Source organism: Pseudopodoces humilis, chromosome 1 (assembly GCF_049639895.1).
Source record: "Pseudopodoces humilis isolate 2021_Gansu_Grassland_sample_001 chromosome 1, ASM4963989v1, whole genome shotgun sequence".
NCBI classification, from domain to species: domain Eukaryota; kingdom Metazoa; phylum Chordata; class Aves; order Passeriformes; family Paridae; genus Pseudopodoces; species Pseudopodoces humilis.
In genome coordinates this window covers 116,450,904-116,477,586 of record NC_142200.1, presented here as the reverse complement: position 1 = coordinate 116,477,586, position 26,683 = coordinate 116,450,904, and the positions used below count along the sequence as shown (strand labels likewise).

At 37.5% G+C, this 26,683-nt stretch overlaps 1 protein-coding gene across 8 annotated transcripts in view; it reads right to left on the bottom strand.

The window, feature by feature from the left end:
- The window catches only part of TBC1D5 (TBC1 domain family member 5), a 315,390-nt gene that overhangs the window by 24,541 nt on the left and 264,166 nt on the right, over window positions 1-26,683 (bottom strand). For 5 of the 8 annotated variants that reach the window (XM_088054565.1, XM_088054556.1, XM_088054558.1 and 2 more), the window contains 3 exons: window positions 22,708-22,773; window positions 17,085-17,248; window positions 3,310-3,342 (listed from right to left, as the gene is read on the bottom strand). In XM_088054565.1, the coding sequence (XP_087910691.1) occupies window positions 3,310-3,342; window positions 17,085-17,248; window positions 22,708-22,773 (263 nt within the window). The remainder of the gene's footprint in view (window positions 1-3,309; window positions 3,343-17,084; window positions 17,249-22,707; window positions 22,774-26,683) is intronic. The other 3 variants (XM_014248648.2, XM_088054576.1, XM_014248646.2) reach the window with 3 other exon arrangements.

The window sequence follows — 26,683 nt, the reverse complement described above, 5'->3', positions numbered from 1 at the left end:
CAAGGATGCATTACTGCCATGTATTTTGGCACACTTATTTTTGTAAGACATCATCCTCCATTTAATCTTATGCACAGCTAACTTCATTTTAAGACACAACTATACATAATATTTAGGTGAAAACTATTTTAAACACACATACTATAACACAGTTACTCTAAATTATCAAGTTATGTTTAAAAAATATGCATCCAGTTTAGTTTAAAATAGGACTTAAAAAAAATTTAAATATTTTATGGTCCAGGAGAAGCATTAGTATCCAGCCACGTGCCCTATCTAAGCACTGGGAACTACCTTAGCTAAGAATTCTTGTTTGAAAGCCCTCATTTGCTGGTTTACAAATCCATCCAGTCTTGACTTTGAAGACCATATTGCAGAGGAAGGTCACCACTCCTTTGAAAAAATTCTTTCAAACTAAGTTACAAACATTATTAAGCAGTTTTTTATTTAAGTATGCAATTGAATTGAAGATATTCAGAGAAAGCCAAAGTAGCTTTTTAGCCCCGTTTTCCTTTGGAGCTTTGCAGTTCTATCATAGTCTTGTTTGATGGAGATCACTGAGCATTAGAGTGTGAATTACATTTTGAATGAAAAAAAGCCCAAAACTGATCAGAAAGAATAAATAGAATGAGTCAGTCTTGATTTAAAGGTGTAAATGGTCTTAAACCTCCATCAGAAACCAAGTCAGAAACTGGTAAAGGGAATTTTGCACTAATTTATCATAAATACAAAAGCAATTGATGAATAAAAAGCAATGTAACTGTAGCATTTGCAAGATGTAGCAGTTACCACTTTTTACCTATATGTTTTTTCCTTACACCTAATAGATACAAAATATTTTTTCCTTGCTATTTCTTTATATTATATACTCTCACCTTTCTCTTCTTATCCTCATACCTTGACTACTTAGGCCTCAAAGGGATTGATTTCATTTGCCAATTCAGAGTTGTTGAGTGACCTCATTCAAAGTCTGCAGTTCTGTCGTGGCCTATACAAGCATATCTGCATTGACATTTCTATTCAAGGGATGTTCCTGCAGAAGACCTTTTCCTCGTACAAACAGCTATTGACTGCAAGAAATAATCTACCATAAATTTTAAACTGCCTTTCGCACAGCAAGTACAGCTGGAAGATAGGGAAAGGTGACAATATTTGACTATTCTTCTGTAAAATAACACAATCAAATTTTGAAATCATTATCCAGTAATTGAACCCCAATTTATCTCCTACAGGTGAATAAGAACATTTAACTTCTTGTAATAAGTATTTCCATATCTCCTAGACTATTTTTTTTCTTATTCATAGATGCGAACTAAGTAAGTTGATCTTGAAATGCTTTTGGGCAGCTGAATCCACCTAAACAGAGTCTGAAACCAACTTTTCAATTATACAACAGTACCTCTTCTCTTGGCAAGTGAGAGCAGTGCTGATTAAACTACATCCCCTGTTCTTTCTGCTCGCTGGGATCCAGCATGGGGAGGAGCAGTATTCAGCAGACCCAGCAGGCACAAAGGAGGGAGCTGTGGTCAGGGAGTCACAGACAGTGCAAGAGGTCTCCTTCCCAAGTGGGAAATCCTGCACAAGGCTAAATGAACTTGTAGGTCCTGACTTATCTGGCACATGTGGGAAAGGAGTGCTGACAGTGGGATGGGCAGATAGGCAATACAGTTAACTTGGCACTTGACACACAAGAGGGCTTTTTGCACAATTAGACAATACTCAAATGGTGATGACTTGCTACAAGGTGCAACCTCTGCCTCTGCTGTCACCAGCAGTGCTGTAACAACCTCTGTGCAGGCTGACCTCCCTGATGGAGGTTTGCTCTGCTGTAGTTCCCCAGCAGCCAGTGAAGAGTTGTAAGAAGAGACCTGTGTGTTTTATTGCATTGGGGTGACTGATAGGTGATTGACAAGATCTTTCCAGCAGTAAAACTTCATGCAACAGACAGCAAAGGTACAACTAAGTCAAGATACAGTGGGAAGAAGGCATGCACTTAAAAGGGGCAGGGAACAGCAAACTTGTGACTTCTGGCAGCAGAAGTGTTGCCCAGTGGTGCAGGGCCCAGGCAGCAGAGGGCAAGAACAAGCTCCCTCAGAGGAAGAATTCAGGTTAGACACTGTATCAGGGCACTACCAAGGAAAAGTGATGAATGGCTGTGTGTGGCTGATGACTCTTCCAGCCTGACTTGTCAACTAGGGAGGTTTCTTGCTTGTGTGGAGCCTCAGTTTGTGGTGTTGCAAAAAACTGGGGTCACCTAATGTTCTGACTTTTTTCCTGATTATTTATGTGTACAGAGACAGGGTGATGTGAAACCATTTTAGTTCAAAAGTGACTGTAGGGCCCCTGAGCAAGCGTGAATGCTGGTGGTGTTTCCCTTTAATCCTATGGCAAATGGGAAAAGCCTGGAGAACAGCAGGTGTACCAGCAAGCCCACATATGGTGACACATACTTGATGACATTAGCTGGGCTTCAACTATTTTGCTTGTGGCAAAACTTGATGAGGACAGACAACTCAGAAAACAGGTCTACCTGGAAAAGATGGGGAAGAAATCTTTGTGAAAAGACTTGCTAATCTAGAGGGGGAGGACTTTGCCACGGAACAGGGACCTAACCCAGAAATACATGAGGAATCAGCACATACAGACAAGGTAGGCAGAAGGTCCACTTGGCTGAGTAAGGAGCTTCTTAATGAACTGAAATGGGAAAAGCACATATGGAGGTGGAAATGGTGGAAATGGAGAGCACATGTGTGGAAACAATGACAGGAAACAAAGGATAGGTACACAGTCATTGTTTGGGCACATGAACAAAACCAGGAAGGACAAAACCCCATCTGGAGCAAAAATTAATGGGGACATTAAGGGGTAACAAGAATAATCTTGTGAGTACGCAGAGCAGCAAAAGGAGACTCAATTCAATTGCTTGTTGAGGGAGATAAGACAATGACACATGATATAGAAAAGGCTGCAGGACTTGAATGTGTTTTTGCATCTCACTTAGGCCAACTCTGTTTCCAACCCCCTGCATGTACTGTTTGGGACGGAGAGGAATGTTTGTGGAGGGGGCTGGGGGCATAAGCTGTGAATACCTGAAGAAGCAGTGTGTGTTCAAACACATGGAACCACATAGGATATACTTATGGGTGCTGAAAAAACGAACAGAGTGATTGCAACACCACTGGCTACCACCTTTGAAAAATCAGTGCTATTACAGAACAACCTTGATGACTGCAGAAACATTAATTTCACATACATACTAAACAAGAGTGAGGAGGGGTATCTGAGGAACTATACAATGGTTGGCCTCACCTTAGTCCTTGGAAAAATCGTGGAGCATGTCCTCTTGGAATCAATTTCCAACATGTAAAGGACAAGACAATAATCAAGAAAAGTCAACAAGGATTTACCAGGAGCAAATCATGCTTGACCAAGCTGGTTGCCCACTATGATGAAATGACTGGGCATGCAGATGAAGGGAGGGAAGTGAATGCAATGGAGTTTTACTTTAGTTAGGCTTTTGACACATTTCCAAAAGCATTGTCACTTATAATATGTGATGTCACTTATAATATGATGACGTATAGGCTGAATGAAAGGACGGTAGGTGGGCTGGATTGTTCAGAATCCCAAGCTTAAAGAACAGAATCAGTCGCTTGATGTCCAGTTGATGTCTGGAAATGAGCATAGTAACAAATGCACTGCTCTGAAGACATTGTTCAGGATCTTCATCAATAGCCCAGATAAGGAGACTAAATGTACACTCAGTAGATTTTCAGATGATACAAAATTGGGAGGTGTTGCTGCTGGACTAACAGGTGGAACTTCAACTCACAAACACCATGAGACACAGGAAGCCTAGGCAAGAGAAGCCTTTTTGAGGTTTCTGTTTTAGAAATTTCTGTAAGCATAAAATTCTGCACCTGAGAAGAAAAATCCCAATGTGCCATTGCAGACAGGGAAGGAACTTTTTGTTTCATACTTGCTGAAAAGGATATGGAGGCTACAGTGGCTGTTGAGCTGTTTATAATAAAGTTATCTTATCATTAATAATGTAAACAGTTGCACTGAGCTACATTATGAGCAATGTGGTCAGCAGATCCAGGAAAGTCATGACACACCTTTCTACTCAGTGTTTGTGAGCCCTCACCTTTAATAAAGCTTTGGGCCTGGAGTTCAAAGACTGAGAAATTGGAGAGGGCCCAGTGCAGAGCTGCTGTGAAGGCTACAGGTCTGGAGGAGAGGCTGAAGGAGCAGTGCTTGTTTATTTTGGTGAAGAGAAGCTCAAAGGGGATCTACTGGGAGCCTGTAAATACATGATGTGACAAAGATTATGGAATCAAACTCTTCACAGATGATACAGATGGTACTATGGCCCAAAAACTGCCCCTTGGAAAGTTCAAATTGGTCATTAGGAAAATATTCTTTATTAGAAGAGTAGCGCAGCACTGGAATAGGTTACTTACAGAAGAGGTAGCTTCTATTCAAAGTCATTGACCTGACCGAATGCTAGTGATCATATTCCAAGTAGCATCTTAAGCAGAAGTCTCTTCTATACAACATTTCTAAGACTAACCTTTTCACAGTACCTTTCAGAGGTTGCTCTGTACAGGTAAGCAGCAAAAAAACAAAGCTCCTCAGGGAAAAAAGACCATTTTTCAGTATTCTAACATCAAATTCTTTAGCAGTATTAGATGAAACAACTGAATCACAGACAGCATAGTACAGATGCTCTCAGTGCAGTATACATTGCACTCACCTCTAAGTGCAACTTTTCACTGTGCTAACAAAATGAGTAGCCTGGATACTATTTTTATTTTGTGTACATATAGCAGTGCTGATTTGATCTCTCTTATGCATGAACACAGACTTATAAACCCTTCAACAGGCCAAACCTAAGTCAGGAGAAATTCAGTATGGTCTTGACCAGCCTTTCAGCTGAAACTGCCCTTTTAACTGATCTGACACACACAGCACCAGAAACACCTGAATAATTCCAACTCATTCAACCAAAATACAAAATCACTGTCAATTTACCAAACAACATACTCCATAAAGCTCAATGTTTTCTAATATTGGGAGCTTCATTATGAGGATGAGAAGCAAATCAAGCAGGAAATCAAACCAAGGAATCACTGCATTAGACATTGGAGACCAATATCTGCAAATTTATGTGTGCAATCTTGCAGAAAACAACTTAATACTTTCTGAAAATTCAGTTCCAGTGTTCTCAAAAAACTATTACACACCTTCAGCCTTGCAGATGATGTAGAGCCTTACAGACAACCATTAACATCTGGAATTTAACAGGAGAATGAAAGGAAGTAGTTTATTTGTGATACTACATTGATTTACATTTTACTGACAATATTAACCAGGCTAGAATTTATATCTCCAGTAAAACCAAGATTCTATTTGAGCACCTTCATATACATATCTCTAGCTATTTTCCTGCTTTTTGCAAGACTGAATCTGCAAAAGACTTGATTTACACTTATGTTTCTCATATTTGTCTTTCTTCTTATCAACATATAGAACTTTGCTTCCATTGTTACATTTCCTTTTTATTTCCTTTTGCCATGAGAACTTACTTCTTTATGATTGATTTTTTGACATTTCTTTGCTATTTCCCCCCCAGTCTATGCAGTTCTGGTATTCTCCATTTGTCAAAAGCTTGTTCTTCTGTTTTTATTATCCTTCCTTTAATCTATCTTCTCACCTTTACAAAAAGAGCTATGGAAATAAATTTTTATATCCTTCCTTTTTTCCTCAGCTTGTAATGAGATCAGCGATGCCTCTCCCATGCCCCATTTTTCATCAAATTTTACTGCATCACAAAAAAAGCTGTGAATAACTGAAAGTGGTCACTATAGTCAAGAACAGAAACTTTTACACTTTTGACATTGAAATCCTATCCTTGTACAGTTCATGGCTTTACAAGCTGCAATATGGTTTGCATAGGTAAGGGCACTGGAATTTGGTATCCTTTACAAGGTCTGATGACATACAATTTCGGAAAAAGCCACTATTTCTCAAAATTGCTTTTATCAGTTTAAACAAATTTTCTCCCAAATACGTGACATGTAACTTAGCACAGCATTATGGAAAATAGGGACTACAAACCCAGAAAATCAGGACTGTAATCCTTTCTTTCCATACAGTAATCCAATGCCATACAGTTTTCAGTCTTGCTATTCAAGAGATCAAAGAAAAATTGTACTTTTTCTGTTTAACCCATGTAGGAAAGTCAAGAAAGAGCAAACTCTGTTGTCAAAGCTTACAACAATGTATGTCCAAGCATTTAATTCATGAATGCTCAGAATGGCAAAATTCCATTAATTTTAAATCTGAATCCTGAATAAGAATTAACCTGGCAGCACTACCAAGTTCTAAGTGCTGTGGAAAAGAAACTACCTTCAAAGAGAAGAGTATTTAAATGTATTTAAGGTATTTAAGCACTAATGCTGAAATTTAAAACATAAAAAACCCACAAACAAACCAGTGACAGAACTGAGCTGGCAGAAGAGCCCAGTCTTCCTCGGATCTATTCTGATGCTGGTCAATGATGGATTGGGTGAAGTGTGGAGAAAACAATGTGATGAAATAAATATATAACACTACTGCCCAGAATACTCTTCCAGACTATACAGATTTGCACATCAGTGATGTCTTGAGCTCATGGTGGTGTGGTTTTTTTTTGTTGCTTGTTTGTTTTTTCCTGTAGTTAATAGCTACTTATATTAATTTTCCCAGTCACATTTTCAGTTTTTCCACTATTCATTGTAAGAGCACTCAGGAAACATCCCATAGCTCTCAGCAAATTGGAAGGGAAAATTAGAAAATAATTTTGACGAGGTATCAAAACAGTTAGAGGAAAATGATGAGAAAAATGAGATTGATACATGGAAATCCTGAAGTCAGGGACTTGCTAAGAGTCTTACCAGTACTTAAGTTCTTATTCATAAATTATACACAGAGTATACTTTTTATATGTTAATAGCAGTTTACAAGGCAAACAAGACTCAGATGCAAGGCATAAATTGCTTTCTCATTTAATTTTAAGCAAATTCCCCTGGAATAAAAAACAGTGGCTACTCCTTCCATTTTGTGGGAATTTATTTAATTTTCTAATCTAAGAATTAAATTCAAGATTTAACCTTATAATCTTGAATCTGTGACAGCTGAATGTTGGTTGACACCCCCATTCTATGCCAGCCACAGAACAGTGTACAGCATATGCTGACATTTAAACCAGAAACCCCTCTTTCTGAGCACTGAATTACATACAGTGGAACTTAACCCAAGCTTTTAATTTATTTTATTTATGAATTTAACTTGTTATTTAACTGTATCACTCACAGTCCCTTACCAGGACCAAGGCCTTACACTGCTGTAACATGAAGAAACATGAAGAAAAATCCCACTCCTCTGAAGGACTTCACAGACTAAGCCAAGAGACAACAGATGGCTGGAGACACACATATGGGGAGGACATGGAAACAATATGGCTATATTAGTCAGTCTTCTAGACATGGCTTCTGCATGGAGCCAAGCTGTTGTTGATGAAAAGGTGGAATTTTGGAGAGAGTTTTCATAAAGCGTTTATTTTGCAGATGTTTAGAGAAATTTTCTTCTATGCTGAAGGGGCTATGAAATGATCAGATGAAAGTGCACCAAGCACTTTAGAGTCAGGGGTGAAATGTAAATTGCCACTTTTAAATTGAAAATTTTGGTACTTGTGAAATTTTTGCACAAAATTAAATTTTGTGAATATTAATATATTAGCCAGGGAGGACATAAAGAAGTTCAGATACTATCTTCATATACTAATTCCTGCAGAAGTAGAGATTATCTGTTGATTTCCTGTGCTGAACCATTATCTGACATTATTTATATGTCTATGCACTAACTGAAATATCCCCACACTTAATGTATTCCGAAATAACTCATCTTTTGTTTTCTGCACATCTTCACAACTGCCTGGTTTTTATTATTTTGAATATACTTTCATAAATGTTACACAATACTTTCTGCTAAGTCTAACAAACTTGTATTTTATTGTATTTTATTCCTTTAGACAAAAGCAGAGCAAACATGAGCCATGATTTTATTTTATACCACTTTAACTCCTCTTTATGCTTTTTTTTTACACCATTTAACTCAGACTGCTATTCCAGTGTGGTACGAGACAGCTTAAGTAGGAATGTCTTTCTTCCCTTTTTTCTTATATATTCTTCAAATTTTCTTTTAATTTCACTAGTGTAGTGTAGCGCTAGTAAGCATAGATGTTCAGACTTTATACTTATTTACTGATAGTAAGTATACTTACTGATAGTTACATACTTATTTCAGTGTTTTTCTAGATCAGAACCCTTAAAGCACAAGTAGGTTCTCTGTCAAATTAGAGAAACCTTGGGTTTTTTTTAATCTCTTTTCTCCTCTATCTTATCATTATTTTGACCTGTTGCTTTCCAGTTTTGCTTTCTGATAGTACTGTATATCTCAAAATATATCAGAGGACATAAGAGTAAGCACAAATGAATTAGGAGAACAGCAATCCTAGAAGTCTAGGTTCCAAACGTAGTGCTGTTAAAACACTTCAGGGTACAATGCAACCTCTTCTGCTCAAAGGAGTAAATTCAGAAGAGCAGCTACCTGTCTTAAAACCTGAAACAGAACTGCCATTGTCAAATCTTTTGTGAAAATCTGTGACAGCCCTCTGAAAGGGGTGGAGGGACTAGGACTGAGAAGAAATAAGAAAATGAAGGAAAGGCCAACAAAATATCCACTGTAACTCCAAGGAGCCAAGCTAAAATAGGTTATGTACCAACACAACAACAACAAATAATTATTTGGTTCAGAGGGCTCAGATTGAATATGAGTATCAAAGATAAGAAAAGAATTTTATAATATAGATAAAAATGTTCAAGTAGAATGAAATCAAGACAAATTTGGCAATAAATTAAAATGCTAGAAGGCATTCACCTGCAAAGGCACATATTTTTGGGAATTAGTACAATCCCCTTACTTCCTTTGTGTGCTGTTTGTAACAACACAGTAAGGGATGGCATCTCATGATGCTTCTCCAAGCTATGCACACATAAACAGAACAAAGAGATTATAAAAAAGGATTAAAAGAATAAGAATTTCAGCCTTTCTATACTTAACATTCCCCCTCAAAACAGAGAATAAGCCCCAACAAAACTGAAAGGGGCTGCAACTCGGACTCTGTATAACAAATAACCCAGGAACTCTCTTCCAGCATCCAAATTTCTAGCATTCTAGAGTTAGCATTTGTTGAGGAGACCCACACTTTCAAAATTCAAGAAAAATTATTTTACTGCATTATGTATCTGTAGCTTTCTTGAAGAAACAAGAATTTGTGGTCAATTATTTCCCTTCTTCCAAACTAGAATAACTCTCCTCCTCCTTGCTCCCTAGGTTTTAGGAGTTTATATGTTTATTTATTATTCTCTACAAATAATATTTATTTTTAATAGATATTTATTTATAAACTCTACCAAGATTGGTGACTTTGAGGCAAAATAGCTGCTTCATAGTGTTGATGTATGATTATCAATTTATGTGATTTATTGTCCCTTAAAAAAAAGCTAAAAACACATAGAAATTTAGAATTAAATGATAGGTGGTGCCTCAGAGGATCTCCTTACACCCTGACAGATATATTTAATTTCAATTAAAGTCCTGAAAATAGCTGAAACTCTGGTTAACAGCTTCTAATCACCAGGTCCTGCTGCTGAATTTCCATCTTAAACAGTTCAAAGTCAATTTGCCAGTCTTGCGCTGTTGGAATTAGCTTAGTTTGCCACATCCCACCTTGCCTGGAGACATTAGTGCCAAAGGACCATGGGCTTGGAAATTTTTCAAAGCAGCTCCCACTGTTGAACCTATTATTGGAACAGCTTCTAGGTGCATCAGCCTCACTGTTCAGAGCTAGAAACCAGCAACTGTACTACTGGAGCATGAGAAGGACTTGTTTTCATATAATCTGGGCACATTTTCCTCTTAAAAAGATTCCACTTCTGTGGTCAGACAATTTTTCCTTAGCAAGAAGATGGGAAGGATAAATACAACTAATGGAGAAAAGTCCTGCCTGGAGACAAAGAAAGCAGGAATGGAAAGAAATCTCTGCAAGCAGACACAAGACACGGGAGACTTGTCTACCTGCTGCTTGCACAAGTCCACCTGCTGGCACTGCATTGTGGGATGGCTGAAAGACAGTTTAAAAAGTGAAACCCATAAAAATCTGCAAGATCCATGGAATGCAAAAAACTGGGCATAACTCATTGTGGATGGGTAGGCACCAAACAGCTGAGAAAATGTGTAGTATTCCACTTGGTAAGGGAATAGGTAAGAGCAGAAAGAGCTGTAGAGTACTAGAAATTATCCCTTTGCTGATAAAAGGCTTCTCTCAGTGCTGCTGTTGAGATTGTTGACTTAAGAATATTGGAAAGTTTTTCCTAAATAATAAAACTGATACATTAGTTTAGTTGGTATGGCTGTAAGCATTTTGGAAATAATTATAAATAAATACATAGGCATATGAGATTCCCACTTCTTCCAATATGTTTCACTATCACGTCTGAGGGACTTTCTGCCCATCCGTACACACATTGCTGGCCTTTAAGACTGCATAAGCCCACTGTGGCAAATGTAAGAGAAATGTGAGCATGGAAACACTAATATATTTACTTGAACCTTACTGAAAGAGTTGATTTGGTGTTCTGTACTTACATAATTATGCTTCTTGAATTTGCTGCCTGAAAAAGCTTTTTAACACACACAGTACACAGTTCTTTATGAAGGACTACCAAAGCACACCCTTTGTTAAACTCAGTACTCACTTAAATTCTTTTTAAGCATCAGTTGCAAAATGGTTTCACTAAATCTTCCTCTGGTCAGGCTGGATGTATCTGAACTTCGCTATTATTCCTAACATGATTGAGGATGTAGAGCAGAGCAGGGTTATTTATTTAAAGGTTTTAGAATCTCTAATTTTTCAGAGTTTAAGGAAGGTAAAACATAAGTATTTGTGATTATGTAGGGGCTATAAATATACACCATTTATACTACATTGTTAAAACAACAGAAGTACAAGTCTTGTTGTTTTTATAGGGAATTGTTTGATTTAATGAAACACAGACAAAAATAAGAATCAAGCTATTAAATGCATAGCCACAACCTATTCTAGTGGGAAGGAAAGTCTTCCAAACACAGAAACTCTTTCTGCCCAAAAAACTCCCTAATAAAACAACAGCCTGGTTTAGAGCCATGCGTCTCATCCGCATCCATGTTTTTGTTAAGGGTTCAGAGCAGGTCTCTCAGCTCAGCACAGAAATGGGCAGTAATTTAGTAATTTAGTAATTTAATGGTGCTATCTTAAAAGAACAGGATGAAGAGATGAAATTCCTACTGAAAAGGAAAATGGGGCAGTTCAAGCCACCAACACAGACCCTCTGGTATGTTTTTCTTTGCCACTGGGATGCTGAAACATTAAGTTCATGATTAATGTATGGAAAGAGGATGGACAGAGCAAGTCCTGTGCATCTGCTGGTAGCATGACTGCTGTGAAGTGAAGCATCACACTTTTGTCCTCAGTCACTTTGATCCTTTTGTAAACATTGCTGATGGTCCTACCCATTCATAATTTTGGTAATTTTAAAATCTTTTCTGACAGTTTCAAAGGGCTGCCCAATAATTTCTAATGTTCTTCCTGCCTTTTTTCAAGCATTATCATTCTGTTTCTGTGAGGAAGTTACTGGAAAGCATTACTCAGCTACATGTATTTGAATCTTTTGTAACAAAGAAATATAAGTTTACACTGACATTTAAAAAATATTCCAAATGGCCCCACAGCTCTGTTCTGTATACATGTTTATTGCTTGCAATAAGACAGAAAAAGCACTGCAGAGCCTCTTGGGTTTTTATTTTATTTTATTTTTTTTAATTTTTTTTTTCCCCTAAGCAATTAGCTTCCTGTTTTTATCACAGTACAGTTTATTTTCCCTGAAATGAATCACTACAAAAAAGATAAGGAGCAAGCTTTAGGATTCAAAGCTGCCACTCATGCATACAGCTGTTGCTTTACTAAATTATAAGAAACTTGCAAGTATTTTCAATAAAAACTATAAAAGGCAACTTATATTTTCTTCTACTGTTTTCAGTTCCCTCATTTGAGTTCAGGATGTTGTGTAAGCCAGAGGAAAGCAACCAAGAAAAGAATCATACTTGCAAAATATCTCAGAGGTTTTTCTACAAACCCTGTTCATGTGACCTGTCAGCATTTGAAATTTAATATTCTTTTAATCTAACCCCAAAATTAGACAAGCAATAAAGTATTAAATAAATTGCATTTGTTTTTGTGTCTGAATTGACCTCTCACATCAGAATAAGGAAGACATATGTCCTCCAGTATTAACAACACTTAAACATTAAGGCACTAAAGTATTTTAAACTTAATGGCATTGAGAATCATCAACATGTTTTTAACTTTAGGCCTAACAAACCCAATATACTGATCAAGAATTGGCTGATGTACACAGACTAACTTTTTCTGGGCACATTTTATGATGCTTAATGAAAAAAGGACATTTCATCATAGCATTTGTACTTCCAAATAAATGTTTGGCATTGGTAAGGCTGAACTGACAAGTATTTTGCTTAAAACAGTCTAAAGAAATTTAAAAAGCAACAGTCAGGGAAAATATATATGGTAATAAAAACCATCTCCAAGATGTGTACCATGCACAAAAGGCATGTTCTTCTTCAAAGGAATTCTTGCCTACATGGTTTTCTTTGTGCAGTCTAGCATTTATTTTATTATCTCTTTGGTTTTCATATACCACTTCTCCTTTTGTATGTTTGCATGCTTAAACTCAGGCTTTTAAATCACTACAGCAGATGCCTACTTAATTGAAAATAATGTCATGCATTAATTTTCTAACCTGTAGGGGTACTCATAACTAACTTCAAATCAGTCAGACCAGCTACGTAAACCACAAACAGTAACAGTTGTTTATACATGCTTGTGGGGACAATAACATATGTTGTCAAATTTGATTTAATTAAAAAGTCTGTGCAGTCAAAACCAGCAAAATGCATGATACTTTTGTTCAGGATATTTTTGTGAAGAAATGAGGATTCTGATTAACCTTGTTTGTAAATTACTTTAGTAAAGAAAATAAACTGCTCCAGATTTTCCTTAGAAATGTTTCCTTCTTGGGAACTTTTTAACTAATGTATTTTCCAAATGGGTAATTTTATTTTTCTTAAGTTGAACTCTTTTATGTAGAAATTACTTATTAGTACACAGTTTCTCCGAATCAAAACTTTATTTTCAGCCAAATCCACATTCTTTTAATTTTTTTTTTTTAAATGAAAGTTTAAAAAATGTTTATATTGTTTGACTCAGAAGTTTCCTCTCTGGCACATCTCTATGTCTGAAAGCAATTTACAGAATATTCTGCCAGAAACTGGAACCAGCCAACCATATTTGCCAGAATCAACGTCTAAGCAGCTTTGCTATTTGCTAAAAAGAGGGGTAGAGTTTCTTTAATGGTTGCTGGAGACATAAATGAAACATAATGAGAAATAAATGGACCACAAATGCACCCTTTTTTACAACTCCACTGAAAAGTAGAGGGCAGTAGGAAGGCTGGGAGAGGAAATTTTGTAGGACTTTATTCCAGCAAGACTGAGCCATTCAGAAGATAGTGGGCATTAGAGTACATTACAGATTAAAAATTCCTGTGTTTGTTTATGGGAAGACAGTTCCAGAAACTGCTGTTTAAGTTATTCCTGTCAGAAAGCCACAAAGGATACGAAGGAGCAGGGAACCATTTCAATGATGGGTACAAAAGAGGTTTCCAAAACCTTTTGGTGGACCTCACCTTAACATACAGCTTTGTGCCACTCAACAATAATGTCAAAAACATCAGCATGCTATGGGCTGCCAAAACATGAACTGATATTGTGCATTCAGCCCTGAGGCTGTAGATTCATTTCTTTAACTAAATAAAACAGGGGACATCTGTTTCTGGTAACAGAAATAAAAAAGTCACTCCACTGATCTTTGCATCTGAGGGGAAAAAAATATGTAGAAGAATAAATACAACCCAAATGTTACTAACCTTAAGAAGTCCTTACCATGAGAAATGGACACATTTTATTACTGGAGGCAATGAAACAAGTATCAATTTTGATCATAACTCTCACAGATAAAGCCCAACTTGTTGGACCGGCTTTAGGAAAGAAGAACTTGGACATGTCACATTCCTCTGTGAGAGTTTATCATCTTCTCACAGAATCCCAGAATAGCTGAGGTTGAAAGGGACCTCAGAAGTTCATCTCGCCCAAGCCCATGCTCAAGAAGGGCCACCAAGCATAGCTGTCTGACTAGGATTAGTGTCCAGATGGCTTCTGAATATCTCCAAGGATGGAGAATCCATGATCTGCCTGGGCAACCTATGCCAGTGCTCAGCTGCTCGCAAGAGCAAAAAAAAGAAAAAGTTTCCTTGATGATCAGACAGAGCCTCCTGTGTTGCAGCTGGCGCCCGTTGCCTCTGGTCCTGTCACTGGGCACCACTGAAAAGAGCCTGGCTCTGTTCTCTTTATATCCTCCCGCCAGATATTGATTCACACTGCACACTGGAGAGATCCCCTCTGAGCCTTCTCTTTTCCAAGCTAAACAGTCCCAGCTCTCTCAGCCTTTCCTCACAGGAGAGATGCTCCAGTCCCTTCATCACGTTTGTGGCCCTTTGCTGTACTTTCTCCAGTATGCCCTTGTACTGGGGAGCTCAGCTCTGGACACTGCACTCCAGGTGCAATCTGTGGCAATGACAGTCCTGTCCATCCCGTGACAGTATTACAGTAATAACCTCTGGTCTGTGAAAATGACTTATTTTAACTGCAGGTTAAAGGGTGTGTTTTTGTGAATGCATTCCATTTCCACTGTGCTTGGAAAGGGGTTGTATTAGAAATAGAAGGATGAAGAGAAAATGGATTATCTTTCATCTGCCACACCAAGAATACTTGATTTTAAAACCATCAGTTTATAAAGAGATTGATGCATGGCAATGTTCCAACAAAGGTAATTTCCCTAACACTTAACAACATAATCTGTATAATTTTAAGATTAAAAATGTAAAGTAGTTCAGTTTGATATATAAAACAATGTGGATCCATTATATTTTCAAGACTTCTGCTTCCAGAAAACAGCTGTAAACGAAGCAACTATACAACTCGAGAATACTGATACAACTACTTTGGGACCTTAGGACGAACTCTTTGAGGTCTTCTACTCTATGTGGAAAATGATGTACTATGAAATTTACAGGAAAACAAAAACCAAACATCCTCTTGTGCAACACAAAACAGATTTAAACAAACCTTTTCCTCTTGGATCTGCTACAAATTCCATTTGCCTATATTAAGGGTCAGTCAAAAACTGAACCCAAGGAAATGGATTTTCATAGCCTGAAACCTCTTCTTGCCATTTAATCATAAAATGCTAAAATATAAATTACATATCACAGTTCAAAGAATTATTTTGAAAATTTATGCCCTGATTTATCATGATTACCAATCCACTAAAAATTATCATAGGAACAACAAATCTGTTATAATGCATAATTATTTATCCAAAATTCTTCATGAAAACATTAATATAATATCCCAAATTTGGGACATTTTTTACAAAAAACTCGATGTTAATACTTAATGGATTTTAACTGAGTATGAATATATAATGATGAATTCTCCTGTAGTCTATTAGAGGACTAAGGAGGATTTATTCTTCAACTATATTGGTGCAAAACCCTCAAGTTTTGGCCTGGATAAAAGTTGAAAATGAAAGCTGTATTTAGATCTTGTTAAGCCACATAAACAGAAAAGTTCAATATTGCTGTATTTATTTTTATTCAACTGTGAGGAGAAGCAGAAAGAAATTAAATTATTGTTTTAGCTTTAAATGAAATTCAACGTGTTTTAAATGGTCACAAACCAAAATTATAGCTTCTTGTTGACTAGCCACAAAACACAGCTTTTCTTTAGACAACAGTAAAGCATTTGGAATAAGAATTAAATACTCCCATTCAGTGAACAAAAACTGAACAAAGTTGCACAAAGTTGTGCATTTCATTAGAACGTTTTGAATATCAAATTGAAAACATGATATGACTATTAATAAAGATTCTGCTGTTTAAAGTAAAAAACAATGAGAAGTTCAGATGAAATTTCTGTGCAATATTAGCAACACCTGAAGAACACTGTAACAGAAATCTGGTATTACAATTCCTACATATTGAAATCAAAAGGCCTACATTTCTGAAAAATGAATGGAGAAAACCACTGTGCCTTCACCTTACAAAAAATACAACTTATTACATCTACTATGCAACTGTTCTTGTCAGCAGAGAGACAAGGGGAAATGTGTCTAGAGAAAAAACAAGAATCCTCATGTTCCATGGCATACGTAGCTTATCAAGGTAGAGCTCCTAAAATATCTTGGATGGGATGAGAATTTCTTTGGAACATACCCATGATAAGAGCTGATTTTCCTGGATGAGAATGATCTGTTTAAATACTAGCTTCTTGTGACCAAATGGAAGGTCAGAGCTGTGTAAGAAATAGAACTGTGACTGCAGACTACAGATGCTACAGACACTGGGAAACCTCTGATGTATTAAGGAATATCAGGGACAACAGATGGACATGTTTGGATCTGCTGAGCATTCAAGCTTCCCACTGAAGAGTTTATTAATTTCAGGGCTACAGCAAAAGTCTAACAAAGCAAAGAATCTTACAGGACTTCTCTTGTCTTTCTCAGACGCAACAGGCACTTTCACAGTTTCATTTCAAGCAGGATAACAGGATGGAAACCATAATGGAGTCATAATATGCCACTCAACACAAAAAGTTCAAATAGCTTATTTTCGGTTTGGCCATTAATGCATGCTTAGGGAAACACTTCCAAGTGCAAATGCTCACAATGTATGGAAGAAATGAGCGTCTCTAATGAATAATGCAGTGTGACATTAGGATAGCTTAAAGAAGTTAAAAGAACCCACCGACTCTTTTCTGCTCATAGTTTTGCTTTGGGAACGTGAGCGGGAGATGGTGCTGAAGAAAGAATCCTTCTTTGATGCAGACAAAGGTGGAGATCCTGTAAATTCACGTCCTCCAGACAAGCTCTCTATGCTTGGAGATGAACTGATGTTTTTTGAACTTTGGCCTGTAAAGCAAGTATAAAAAAACCAAAACACTTAATCAATGGGCATTTTCTTTTCCCAGAAAGACTTCCTTGTCTTAATTGACATTGATTGAGAGTCACAGACAGCCCAACACAGAACGAAATGTTGAAGTGTGTCAGCATGCACTGAGAGATTGAAGGACTGTTCTCACATAGAACTTAATTTCTGTATGAGAGAAGAACACAAGATCTTTGTGTATATATAGATACATACACAAACATACACTAGTACAAACCTGTATCTATATTTATGCTAAATGATGTATGTATATTATATATATATGCATACATACATATATATATACATACATACACACACACACACACATATATATATATACACATGCACACACATACATTTATATATAAATATCACCTCAATATATGCACCCTAATATATCCAAAGACTGAGGAACTTCATGCCCTGTGTGGCAAAATGAGCAAAGTACCATCTCATAATTAAAAAAAATAAAATCTTATGTCATCAACACTACAATGGAAATAGTTTTTTCCATCTATAAAATTTGGCAAAGAATGCTAACCACAAGAGCTTCAGATTCCAAAAGTGGGTTGGACACTGAATATCTAGATCACAATATTTAGACTTTAAACAGGGAAAAAAAATAAGTTGTTTGCAAATGAACGTAAGTTCTCATGCCTCAAATTTTAATGCCATCTCCACCTAACAGATACTTTGATGAAGTCTACTTAATATTTACTTATAGTCATCTCATGGACCTTTTGAAAAGAATCCAGCATTGTCCATTATCATAGTGAAGACATCTGGGGAGAAGCCTGGGTTGGTCCACCATGGCAGTGTATGCATCAGACAGCCTCTGATAAGGACCATCTCTTCTAGTTGAGATGTTCAAATATTTAAATTAAAATTTTGTTTTCTTTAGTTCCAGGAGGGAAAAAAACCAACCCCAGTATGTCAGTTTTCATCAAATTTCATAAAGAAAATATTGCCTTAGGACAGATGCTAGTTTAAAACACCTCTTTATCATGTGTATGATGAAGTCAAGCTAGAAAGACTCAATGAAATTGTAGAGTTTTCCATTCTGAAAAAAAGTTAAATAGCATGTAAAGCTAATGCTCAAGAATTCTCTCTGTCTCTTGTTTCATGGTTATTCTGATAAGAGGGTTTATGTTCTTTTTCCTTTCCTCTGTTTTGATGTGCTTTCATGCTACCATCTATAGCATCAAGTATGATCCTGGCAATTAAATAATTCACATTTTCTTAAGGGAATAAATACAGATTTATTTGAAATACACTTTTTGCAAGGAAACTGTTAAATACAAAGAGACTGAACTAGCAAAGAACAAAACATCACATGTGGATAAACAGACCTTAAATGACAAAACCCAAAAAAGGATCTGAACATTTTCTAGAAGAAAACACATATAAATTGCTTCCCACCTTGTTCTTCATTCTCCGTTGCTTTATTCTGTTCACCTCTCCTATAACTCTCCTACATCTTATGCCCTGCTTCTCATGCTTCTGTAAACCTCCCTGTCTGCCTCCATCTCTTCTTCAGATCCCTCCACACTCCCTCTTCTGCAACTTCTTATTCTAACTTCTTTCTTTACATATTCTTTACTTCCCACCAATTCCATTCAACTGGATTTTTCTATTTCTTTGCAGTCCTCCTCTAGGCACTTAACTACCTACCATCTAGTCTGAGGAGTTTCCTTAAAAGCGCATGAGACAGAGGCTGTTATAGATCTCACTTAACTTTCGCCTTCAAATTTTATAGACAAATGGGATATGCATTAATCAAGTACACTGTAAATAATTCTGGAGATGAAAAAGGAGAAAACACTGCATGGCCAACAGCAGAAATAATTCAGTTGCAAGGAAATGTTTAGAAAATTTCTAAGTTTAGGATAAAATCATGTCACTTGGCAACATCGTTGTCCTTACACTTGCTTTTATGTAAGAAAAAGACATTTTATGCATTTCATAGTGGCAATTTACAACGGAAGTGTACTTTTGCAGTACGTAAACTTAAAAATAGTTTTGGAACAGATGAAATCACATATTTTATCAAATAAAGCATTTATAAAAGCAGTTTACGCAGCTAAGCAAGAGCAGCCAATATAAATACTCAACATAAAAAATATCTATTTGGTGGACAGAGTAAAGTGCAACAGAAAAATATTTATTAAGTATGTATCAGATTAAATAGTCTCTCTTTACCATTCTGGTAATAAGAAGATATATTCCCCATAGGGTCAAGATTAAAACAAAGAAAAAAACAATGAGTGATGTGTATTTTTCACATAGTCTGCACTGTGTGGCCTGGACTTAACAGACTTCACCTGCAAATAAGCAGATTATGTGGTAAAAATTCACAGATAATTTGAGAGAAATGAGAGAAAAAACACTTTAAATATATTTGAGGAACCCATACACATGAAATTATACAGTTTGGTAAAACAATAGGAAAAAATGATGTGTGAAGATTTTTTTTCCTATATTCTGTCTTTCAGGTCTAAGGAAAAAAATGTCAAAAATATAGTAAGAAATTGAAAAGACAGAGAAGCATCCTCATGGCCACTACAAACAGTTATACTTCAAAAGATGGATCACAGCTCAGAGGAACAGAATATGCAACTACTTTCATAACCAAAGAAGATTTTGTGGATAGAATAATACAGCTGTCCTAAAAGGGAATTTGCTCAAATAACACCAAGAGCAATACAAGATCTAGTTAAACTAAGACAGAGATACAGTAAACCAGAAGTGATAAAATACTATATCTGTTTGTTTGATATCCAAGTAAGAAGAAAGATTAGGATGCAACTGATCCTTCAGCATGAATAAGCAAATCTGGGGAAATTATAATTAAGAAGCAATATTTTTTATTCTGCATCCAACCCTGTGAACAGTGCTGTGATATGGATTATTTGAGGATATAATTGAGAATTAAGACAGAAAAACCAGCACTTATGAATAATTACAGTGTGTTGCAACTCATAAAGCAGAATTCTTGGATTGTGATAGGCTTTTCTAATTTCCAGAGGAGTCATTGTTTTTACAACTGTAAATATGAAAGCTGAAAGACAGGTCACACCAGTTGTATCTGTTTGCCTTAATGTGGGGGGGAAAAAAAAAAATCTCTATCATTTTCCCAACACAGAAATTTAATGAATCACAGAATATTCTGACTTGGAAGGGACCCACAAAGATCACTGAGACCAAATCTTAAAGGAAGCTGCTGTAACATTTATCTGAGTCACCATGTTGCTTCTGAAGTCCTTCATATGCATCATGTATGCAGGGAGGCATTAACAGCCCTCACATCACCTTGGAAACAACACTGTAGCACCAATACCGAGATTTGGGGATCTCAGGACAATGACACAAATGCCATTTGTACCTTCTCTACTCTGTGTCTTACTGATTTTACATCTTTCTTAATGTGCAGTGTGGTACATTCTGCTCACTCAATAGCTTCACAAGAAGGTAATGGGACAGAGTTTATAATTTTGGATTATTCCTCAAGAAAAAAAAAAAAAAGAAAAAAAAAGAAGAGATAAAAAGTCTTACCCTTCATGTAGAATAAAAATGCATAAAGTTTGCAATAAAGTACAGTTAATAACTAAACTCCATGTCCTCCTTCTTTAGCAGCTTAATCAGCAACCTGAGAACACCACTGAATCAAAACTCTCATTTTCATCTGCTAATTCTGTCAATATCACATAAATATATTATGGCTCCTTAAAAAACACTGGAGAAATCTAATCTCTGACCACCTAAACATATACCAGAAGGTCTTAAAACCTATATAAAACAGGCTGAAGAAACCCCATAAACATGGAAATCAAATACATGCTTATGAAGCACACAGAACAAATATGTAAGGATCCCTGACTTATGCAGTAGTCAGAACACATTACTGCATAGGATGTTTCAAAAATATATATATATATGCGTTCTAAAATGCATAAATAGTTCACAGTAATGATTCACAGGATTTCACACGCTAAAAATACATCCATTTCTGAGGCAAAAAGGAGCAACATTATCTCCATGTGCTGGCTTCTAAGTGGCTCACTACTTGCCTGTTGCTAATGATACTGGCACTGACCCCAGGGTGACAAATGCTCTGCCTCAAAACCATTTGGAAAACACACAGATGGGGCAGTGGAAAAAGGGAGCAACCCTTCACAGGGGTATTGTGGAGACCTCCAATGTCTTGAAAAGAATGATAATTTAAATTTAATGTGATCAATAATTGGGCTGTATAATAAAGTAAAAGATGACGGCAAGGAGAAGGTGAAGACTTACAGTGAAAGGAAAGTGAGCTTCAGATCTTACTAAATTTGAGTTAAGTTATGGGGGATATGCCCAGGAACTTTGGGGGGGGGTCTCTGCTAAAATATATGAAAAATCAGAGGAAGATGCAAAAAAGACATACAAAACTTATGGCTCATTCTGTTTGGTCACTACAGAGGAAAAGAATAGATTTCACAGTTATAAGGAGAGCAAGGACAAAGATACCAAGAAGAACAGAAGTATGGCACCATATATAATTCAAAACCATTTGGATCTGCTCTTCTGTCTGTATTTGCCATAGTGAAGATGTAGGGTATTTAAATTTGCAAAAAGAATGAGATGAGTTTTATAAAACTTTTCAGATAAATTAGTTTCCCTTTTTCTCTTACAGTGAAATTGGAACAAAGACTTCCAGTACTTTTAAAATTCATTCAAACCACCTCATCACACAAATCCATACTTTTTTTTTCAGCCAAGGCAGGTGAACTCCCTGTTAGTCAAGAGCACTACAGTAGATGCTCAGCCCAAAATACGTGCCCCAAATAAAACAAGAAGGAAGTAATGCAGCTAAAAGGGACAATGATGGTGGAACTGGCCCCCCATGACAGTGGGAAATGGGCTACAAAGTGCAAGAGCACAGAGGTTTGTAATACGGATGGATGCTGACGCACGGCAAATGCCAGTGAAAAGTCACAGAGACACAGACACACGGAGACACACACAGACACACAGACACACAGACACACAGACACACATGCCCAAGACACACAGAGACACAGACACAGACGCATACGCACGCATTCACACGCACAGACACAGACACTCAGGGACACACACACAGACAGATGCACAGACACAGGTGCCCACACACACACGCACAGACACACACAGACATACACAGACACACGCACATACACAGACACGCACATATGCACACACAAACACACACAGACACAGACACAGACACACACACACACACACACACACACACACACATGCACAGACACACACATGCACAGACACACAGACAGGCAGACACACACACACAGACACAGAGAGCGGTCGGGAGGGACGCGGAGGAGCCGAGCTCTCTGCCGGCACAACAGCGGCGCTCGGTGGAGGGACAGCGGCAGTGACGGCGGGCGCCGCCCGGGCCTACCTGTGGTGGCCGGGGAATGCTGCTGGGCCTGGGCCGGCCCCGGCGGCGCCGCCTCGCCCGCCTCGCCTGGCAAACAAACAACAGCGTTAGCGCGGCCCCGCCGCTGCAGCTCGCCCCAGGGAGGAGCCGCAGCTTTGGGGGGTTCAGCCGGAGCACCCTGCTTTGAACAGAAAGGACATTGTGAGAGAGCGCTGTAGGGACAGGCAAAAGGAAACAGGAAGGTTGGGTAACCGGTAGTCACAAGCTGCAGAACCCCGGTGCTTTTAAGCGATGATTTAGATCAAAATCTAAACTTAAGAGTCAAACCCGTTCTGTCGCTGGCACTTTACAGACAGTGTTATTCTGCTATTTGGGACCTTCACAGAATGGCTGAGGTTGGAAGACCACTGGAGGTCACCTGGCCCAAGCCCCTTGCTCAAGCAGAGTCCCCTAGGGCACATTACTCAGGACTGTGTCCTGATGGCTTTTGAGTATCTCCAGGAAAGGGGACTCCACAACTTCTCTGGGTAATCTGTTCCAAGGCCTGGTCGCTCGCACAGTAAGGAAATTCTTCCTCATACTCAGGTGGAATTTCCTGTGCATCAGTTTCTGCCCATTACCTCTTGTGCTACTGCTTGGCATCTCCAAGCCAAGCTCCAAGCTCCATCCTCTTCACACCTCCCTTTAGATACTATCCCCTCTCTATCTTCTCTTCTTGAGACCACAGTTCCAGCTCCCTCAGCCTTTCCTTGTAAGTGAAGTGCTTCAGTCCCCTAATCTTTGGAGCCCTCCACTGGACTCACTCCATGTCTCTCTTACACTGAGGAGCTCAGAAGTTGTATCCTTACTGTCAAAAAATTTCATAATTGCCTAATAATATGTATATGTTTTTAAATAGGAAAAAACCCCATATTTGTCAATCTGTGTTTTATTCCTTTAATTTGTACTTAGTTCTATTAATAAGGACACTTTATCCATATGAAAAGCATACTTATTTTCTAGAGATACTTCATAATTCTAAATTGGGGGATCATTTCTTTAGGGCATATGTGGTGGCTACCGTAATTCTGTTTGTGTTATAGCAAATAGCACAGTAGTATCAACTCATAAAAACAAAAAGTAGCCTGGAAATTCTTTAAATACAGTTTCAGCAGAACTTTGCCTTTAAACTGGTTCTCTAATGTGTCCTTGTGATAAAGCTGCATTCACATCAAAAGCCTTTTGGCTTCCACCATGAAATGACCTAGAAGGAAAAGTGTATCTGGCACTATCAGGGAAGAAGAGAAAGAGAAATGCTTCTTTTCTTGGCAATACACTGCCATTTGGTAATCAAAGAATATCCAGTTTCTGAATGATGAAGGATCCACTGCAACACACAGGACAACAATTGTGGTTTTTTCCCATGTTTTTTTTCATTACCAGTATTTTTATCTTTCAAAATAACCACCTCAACTGAAAATCCAATAAACTCAATATTTGAATTCAACTTTTGTGCCAATGTATTACTTCATAGTGCAGGATCAAGAGAATGTTTTAATCCCTCTTCTGTTAGCAGGCTACCTTGCATAAGTAATCAGTAATGATACCTGATCTTCTGTGCTGAGGACAGGCTGAATGGGATTAATATATTATTAGGAGGAACTGAATTTCCAATTAGGTGTCTGGATACTTCGTTCAGCTGTGATTTGTAATGCTGAAGACTCATCTGGAATTACAGACTTGCAATTATGGTTGGGATATTTTTTTTTCAGTCTGCTGTTTTTCCATTTACATTATCTAAATTATATGCATTTTTTTTCCTTACAGAAATTCAGCAAGTACCAAAATTTTGGAGTGAGAAATAATTACAACTGATTCTGCAACCCAATCATCCCTCTTCTAGAGTATGGCAGCATGAATGGTAGCTTGTTTGTGAGCGGCAGCTCTGTTGACACAGAGCTGTTAAAGCTGGGATAGAATTATTTTTACAGTCCTGCAAGGTATTTTGTTACCAAAGACTTCTTCACAAAGTAGATCAGCCAATTAATTTAATCTCTTCAAACTTATAAATCTATACATATTAATTCAAATTATCAGCACTACTTGAGTATTCAAAATATGAAAAGACCAATAAGAGAAAAAATGGATTACCTATTTTATGGCTTGATGCCTGTTAGATTTACAGCACTTTGGCCTGTTATACTGTCCAACTGAATATCTGTAACGTATTACAGATACTTTGCTGGAAGTGCAAATATCTATCAATTTAAATCCTAAATCTATGTCTCTGCCTACCTCAGCTAAGATAACCAAGCTCCAGAAGGCTGAGGAAAGCTGAACACACAGTGAAGAACAAGAACAGGAGACAATTAGTGATAGCTAGTTAGTAATTTGGGAGCCTTGTATTTCCAAACCATGCCAAATAGCTTTTAGATACTCAAAACCCACATCAGAATCCAGATCTAGAAAAAAGCCAGTATAGAAGCTAAAAAGTTCAGCACAAACATGAGTGGAACAAGAGCTTCTGACGGTATGAATATATTTTAAATCCTAAATCTCAGTGTCTGGGATAGAAGTACTGGCAGCTTCTCATACCTGCAGAGAGTGCCCTCATTCACTGTACAGCTCTTTCTTGAGGTGGTGTTACTGTCCTCCACAGAACAGAAAAGGCATACCCTTGTTTTTAAGGTGTGATGGAGATTGTACTGTTTACAAAGGTCCCTGCAGCCCTTCAAAAGGCTTTTTTAGCGTGTCTCCACCATGGAGTCACTGCAAATAGGGATTTTTTTTCTGAACATTTAAATTTACTTCAGAGAGAATTCACTGGGAAGCCTCTAAAAACACTCTCTATTTACTTCTGTTATTTTTTTTCTCTCTTTAAAAATATAAATTATAGCACTTGCAAACATAGCTGCCATCATTTGAAATTTCTATACAATTATAGGCAAAATACTTAAAACTGTACAGGTCTGCAGCAACAAGCATGGCACTAATATGTGAAAGAAAACTGTCATCTAAACCTATTAAAGAATAGTATATGTACATTTTATTGTCCTTAAATTACTTCTGCAAAGGCTGTACCAAATGTGGATAGACAGAATACACTTCAGAAGAAGATGCAGTATGATTTTTCCTCTTACCATGAAAATGCTTTGTGCCCTACATCATAAATTCTTCACAACTTTAACAAATTTCTGTATTCCTGTTGATAGAGCAATATGTGCACAGCTTGTACATGACAATGACCAAACATAACTACAATTTTTTATTCTGATTCTTGTATGGAAAGTATCAGGTGCATTTCCTGATGATACAACATGTTAATTAGCACATACAACAGGCCATCCTTTAGCAGCCACATCAAGACTGAGCTACAGTCAATTCTATCTATAGAAGTTGCTTCAAATAGTATGTTTTATTATATTAAGCAGGGAAAGAAAACAGCAACCTAAGGACCACTTTTAAACTCAAGAGGGAAAAAAGAGAATAATGTCATAGGGGAATTATGGAAAACAAAAAAAAAAGTCTCTCTGAAACAGTGTAAATAATTTTGTTCTACACCTAATTTTACTTCCACTGTTGTGAACGGCATTTGCATCATCAAAATTTCACTGCACTTCAGTTTCCCCTCTGCACTCTAAAACCCTTGCTGGAGCAAGTTTTGAGATTCTTCTACAACTGAGAGAAGTGCATATCTGGATTTTGCCAATCAGCTGCAGCAGCCCTTACAGAAGTGCCTGTATGTGTCTGCTCCAAAAGAAAGCTGTACCTTTCAGTTCTGCTCCCTCACTGTCTGCTGGGGATGCTATGTATCATGAAAGGGCCTTTGGACCATATGAGTGCCACAGGGAAGAGGAAGAACACCAACTTCAGCTATGAAGTGTTATTTCCCTTCTTTTACACTTTCAAATCTGGCGACAAAAAAAAAAAAAAGATGCAATCCTATGCAAAGGTTCAGGGCAACCAGCAGCAGCCCTCAAGCTCATAACCATGACACTGGATGAGATGGTAAAAGCAG